We start from the raw sequence: 5,277 nt of genomic DNA on the forward strand, positions 1-5,277 counted from the left end.
CAGCCCCCACCCACCAACCTCCATCCATCCTCTTGCCCCGCGCGCGCATGCACGGAGAGCAGGATGCTCCTCTCCTCCTCTTTCCCGCTCCTGCAGGAGATGCAGCCGAGTGGAGGCGGCGCGCATCGGCGCCGGGGACGCACGAACCTCCGCACCTGCACACGGACACATTGAGCAAAAAAAAAAGAAGAAAAAAACAACAACAACGACACCAAAACGTCTGTGTCGAACTCAAGAGTTTTTTTTTTCCTTCTTTCTTGGCTTGTTTCCTCCCCACCCCCGGCTTGGTCCTCTTCAAGGATGCCCGGAGCACTGCTGTCTTCCCGGTCCCTCTACATCGGCATGGAGGTGGCGATCGCGGTGGCGTCGGTGGCCGGCAACGTGATGGTGGTGTGGGCGGTGAGGATCAACAAATCCCTGCGGGACACCACCTTTTGTTTCATCGTGTCGCTGGCGTTGGCCGACATCGCGGTGGGGGCGCTGGTCATCCCGCTGGCCATCACCATCAGCATCGGACTGCAGACGCACTTCTACAGCTGCCTGCTGGTCGCCTGCACGGTTCTGGTTCTCACGCAAAGTTCCATCCTGGCGCTGCTGGCCATCGCTATTGACCGATATCGAACTGCCACGGTTTCCACATGGGTCGATGTGTACCTCCAGCCTCTATTTCCATCAAGTACAATGAATTCCGAAGACCTGAGAGTCAAGATCCCCACCAGGTAACCTCGTGATCGGGATTGTCCCTGATCGCTCAATGTGCTACATTCACCTCACCGTGGAGCAAACCGGCGTACAGTAGTGAGAAAATAATACACGGGTTAAATCGGAGAGGCAGGGCAAACTTTGGTGTGCCAGACCGGGCCATCGTCGAGTTGGAAATGTTGAATGAATCATTTCAGTCATTCGGATCAACAACTTTAAAACAACCGATCAACTTTGCCTTGGGAACGCCCCCCGCTAGCTTAGTGCTAACACGTAATGAAAAACGCCATTGATGGGCTAACAAAACTAGCACCGGCAGCCTTTGTAGTCTTTGAACACAAACGTTGGTGCAACACATGTTGACAGACCGTATCACAATTTAATTGTGGTTCCCATAATGAAAAATACACATTTAAAAGCATTTACAAAAAAAAAAAAAGAATTGAAGACATTTCAATGCAAAGTAAATATGTAGCTTACTAAAGGAACATACAGTGGAAGGACAAGATTTTGGAAAAAAGAAAAGATCATATAAATGCTTGAAAAAAAAAAGATCTTTTGGGGGGTAAAGCATAAATTTTTAGCCCGGATTTAAAATCATTTACACTTGGGGCTGACTTCACTTCTATTGGCCGCGTATTCCATTTGCATGCAGCATAACATCGAAATGCTGCTTTACCATGTTTGCTTTGAACTCTGGGCTTCACTAATTGTCTAATCTCTAACCTACGAGATTTCTATTTCCATTAGTATTTCTTTCGTGAGTCACAGAGCAGCAGCAGAATCTTTTCTACAGCTGACCGGCCGCCAGTGTCAAAGCCTTCTTGACTGGACTAATATGTTCCAATTTGCTCTGGTCCGAATCAAAGCTGCAGCGTTCTGAAGGAGTTGCGTGGTGCTCTTTTGAGGGAGTCTAGTAAGAAGACCGTTGTAAGACTCAAGTCTGCTGGACATGAAAGCATGGATACGTTTCTCCTGGTATGCCACCGTTCACTCGGGATGATGTTTTGGAGTTGGTGGAAGGCCGTTGTCGTGGGCGATTTGATATGATTGCTGGAAAACAGATCGGAATCAAGTGGCCACCTAAATTTTCAGACTCGGTAATTGGCTTTTGAAGGCGGTGACTCCAAGGGTCCTGTTTTCTTTGGAATGCGCGCACACCTGTGCTTCTCTTAAAAACCGGCGCACCTTCACACTTTCCGAGGAAAGACTAGTTTAGCGTATCTCGGAATTTGGCAGACATTGTTGGGCGTTCCAGCGGGCCAAAGTTGTTTTCCATCACAATTTGGTGACAGAAACGTGCACGTAAAATATATCAATGTTTATATCTCCACAACAAAATAAGTCATTCTATTTTTATGATATTATTTGTAGTCCCATCAAAATGAATTAACCATTATTTGTTAAATGAATTAACCATTCATAAAAGTCTAAACGTGTGAATAACTCGCCTTTTTGCTCCACTTAGAGACGTGGCCGTTCCCAACACATAACATCCGTGATCGATACGAATCCAACGCATGAAAGCTGAGCCTAATTGCAACATTTCCTTTCGCTTCAGGCGAGTTGTGCGCAAATGTCAGAAGGCTGGATTGTCAGCTGTCGGTGTCGACAGACGCTTCCCATTCAATGCCTTTATCCGACTATTTTTTTTTGTCTGCCTCTTTCATGTTCATATACCGGGAAACATATCATATATCACGGCGCTTGCATTCTCGGAGCACATGAAACAATATCTGGGTCAATATCAATATGTGGAAGAGCCTTTGGGAATATCGTCACTCAGTCGTCGCAAAAATGCAGCAGGAGAATGAAACTCTTGAGGTCTTATTTATTAGAAGTGGCCAAACAATGCAATGAAATTCAACACATAACATCTTTCTTCATATAGCGCTTTCGCTAAACACTATTTTGGATTGATTTTCTTCTTTTTTTTTTTTTGTAGTTTTTACCATTTCCTTGAATGGGTGTTATTTTGCCATGTGCCTCACACCACTCTGAACTCTGAACTACGCTGAACGTGCCCATCTTTAAAACTCTCCTTAAAACTCATTTTTATTCTTTGGCTTTTCACTCAGCATGAGACTTGATTGTTAGTTTGACTGTTTTTTTGTTTTGTGTTACAACGGTGTGGCTTCGTAGTAAAAGAGTGCGGGTGCTAGACCGGCCTGCCTGCAGTCCAGACCCGCCTCCCACTGGAAATGTCTGTTAAAAAAAATCTGCAGATTTTTGCTATTTTTGACGATTTCAAAATAGCAAATATAAGATGATTAAACCAATCAGCCAATTAATAAGTCGGGCCTGAATATGTTCTGTTCTGTACATCTCTAATGTAGCATAATTAAGTCACATCATATTGAATATTCACCTCATCTCTTTCATCAGATTTAATGTATGCAACGGAATTTTCGCGTACTTACAAGAAATGTAACGGTCTACGCTTTGACCAAGTTTACAACACCCATGCTAAACCAGCCAATTAATAAGTTGGGCCCTAATATCTTATGTTCTGTACATCTCTAATGTACCATAATTAAGTCTCATCATATTGAATATTCTATTCACCTCACCTCTTTCATCAGATTTAATGTATGTAACGGAATTTTCGCATACTTCCATTAAATGTAATGGTCTACGCTTTGACCAAGTTTACAACACCCATGCTTTTAGCGCTAAATGTCTTCAACACCCGCACTCTCCCGCGCGCGATCTCAGCGCTAAGCTTCTTCTCTGTCGGCCCCCGCAGGTACAAGCGGGTGGTGACGCCCCGGCGAGCGGGTGCGGCCGTGGTGGTGTGCTGGGCGGTGGCTTTCGTGGTGGGCCTCACCCCCATGCTGGGCTGGAACAATCTCGGACGTCTGCGGCCGGACGGCCCATGGTCCTCCTCTACATCGCCATCCTGCTCACTCACGGCAATTCGGCCGTCAACCCCATCGTCTACGCCTTCCGCATCAAGAAATTCCGCACGGCCTTCCACAAGATCTGGCGGCAGTATTTCTGCTGCAAGGACACTCCGGCTCTGGAGATGCAGCCCAGTGACAGGAAGTGGCAAAGCGTCAATCCCGAACCGGGTCGGGTGTTACCGCCGAAGCCCCCGCAGGACGACGGCCGGATGGCCGACGGCCCGCAGCCTCAGAACCAGAGCAGCGAAGCCCTGCAAGTGAAAGAACAGCCACCTTTATTGGCGCAGAATGCCGTTTAGCACAAGGAATGCAATGAATTCATGTTGAAAGCACAAGAACCCTGCTTCCCAACGTGAGCCGATGAGAGGTGTTGCCTCCACGTAGGGGTTTGCGGGAGGCGACAGAGAGGGTCCTTCCCAACCGCAGCAGCAGGATTGGCCTTTTACTCAGGAGGAGCGTGCTGACATGGATCTTTTGACCGTGATGTCGGTCGCACCTGTGCTTGACAAAAGCTCAAAACGATCTTCAGTGGCGCCGCTTGTCAACAAACGCGTCATTTGACCAAGGGCAGAGTGATTGAGGAAACGGTCAGTGACTTGAATCATGATTTTAGCCTTCTTCGTTTTTTTAATAACATTTTTATCACTGTAGTTTAAATGTGTGTGATGTCAGTCATGAGATAAACGGCCTAAAAGGTCGACCCAATGGTGGAAGAACTTCACATTTCAATGGGAAGCCATTCATCCATTTTCTACCGCTTATCCGCAGTTGGGTCGCGGGGGCAACGGCTTTAGCAGGGGAGCCCACGCTTGCCTCTCCTCAGCCACATCTTCCAACTCTTCCGGAGGGATCCCAAGGCGTTTCCAGGCCAGCCGGGAGCATCTCTCGGCCTCCTGCTGTTGGGAAGTGCCCGGCACACCTCACCACCTAATCAGATGCCCGAGCCACCTCATCTGGCTCCTCTCAACATGGAGGAATAGTGACCCCCCCCACCCCCCTCCCTCCTCCTCTCCCCTGATGAGTGAGCTTCTCACCTTATCTCTAAGGGAGGGCCCGGACACCCTGCGTAGGAACCTCATTTCGATCACTTGTCTCCGGGATCTCATTCTTTCGGTCATGACACTGGAAAGTTGATTTAAAAAAATCAACGTGGAAACTCAGAGAGACTGTGGTTAACGTGATCCTTTAAGAACTGGCTAATCAACTGACTTCTGTTGCTCGGATTACTGGCACAGACGCGCTCTTTTGACAAGGGAAATGGATCACTCTGTCGAGCTGACGTTAGCTAGCGAGCTAGCCATGATTATTTTGGTCACGTGAAGCAAGGCCATCCAATCAAACATTTGATCGATTACCTGGGAAAAATTGCAGTCCACCAACCCAGTGACAAGTTTCGATTCCTCGTCGATGCCTTTCGACGTGGCTCTTATGTCATCAAGCAGTCCTGCCCGTAAGGATCTTCTCCAAACAACAATTTCCGACATGAACTACTCGGTTTCCGCTGGATTATTTATTTTTATTTGTGATTTTTTTTTTTTTTTTTAAGGACATTGAAAATATCGAAACCTTTTTGGGGTTTATCTGGTAGCGTGACATGTTTTTTTTTTGTCAGAATCTGAATGATCTTTGTCATTGCAAACAAGGCAACAACATTTGTCAACGAGATGTGACG

General features: G+C 47.0%; 1 protein-coding gene across 1 annotated transcript; it reads left to right on the plus strand.

The window, feature by feature from the left end:
• The first annotated feature begins 24 nt into the window (after positions 1–24).
• On the plus strand, positions 25–4,509 carry LOC109510346 (adenosine receptor A1-like). Its single transcript, XM_019860593.1, is given in 4 exon segments — positions 25–616; positions 695–719; positions 3,449–3,569; positions 3,572–4,509. Coding segments are annotated over 4 exon segments (795 nt in total). The 5' UTR covers positions 25–300; the 3' UTR covers positions 3,905–4,509.
• Positions 4,510–5,277: the final 768 nt, after the last annotated feature.

Source organism: Hippocampus comes, unplaced genomic scaffold (assembly GCF_001891065.2).
Source record: "Hippocampus comes isolate QL1 unplaced genomic scaffold, H_comes_QL1_v1.1 scaffold56, whole genome shotgun sequence".
Classification (NCBI taxonomy): domain Eukaryota; kingdom Metazoa; phylum Chordata; class Actinopteri; order Syngnathiformes; family Syngnathidae; genus Hippocampus; species Hippocampus comes.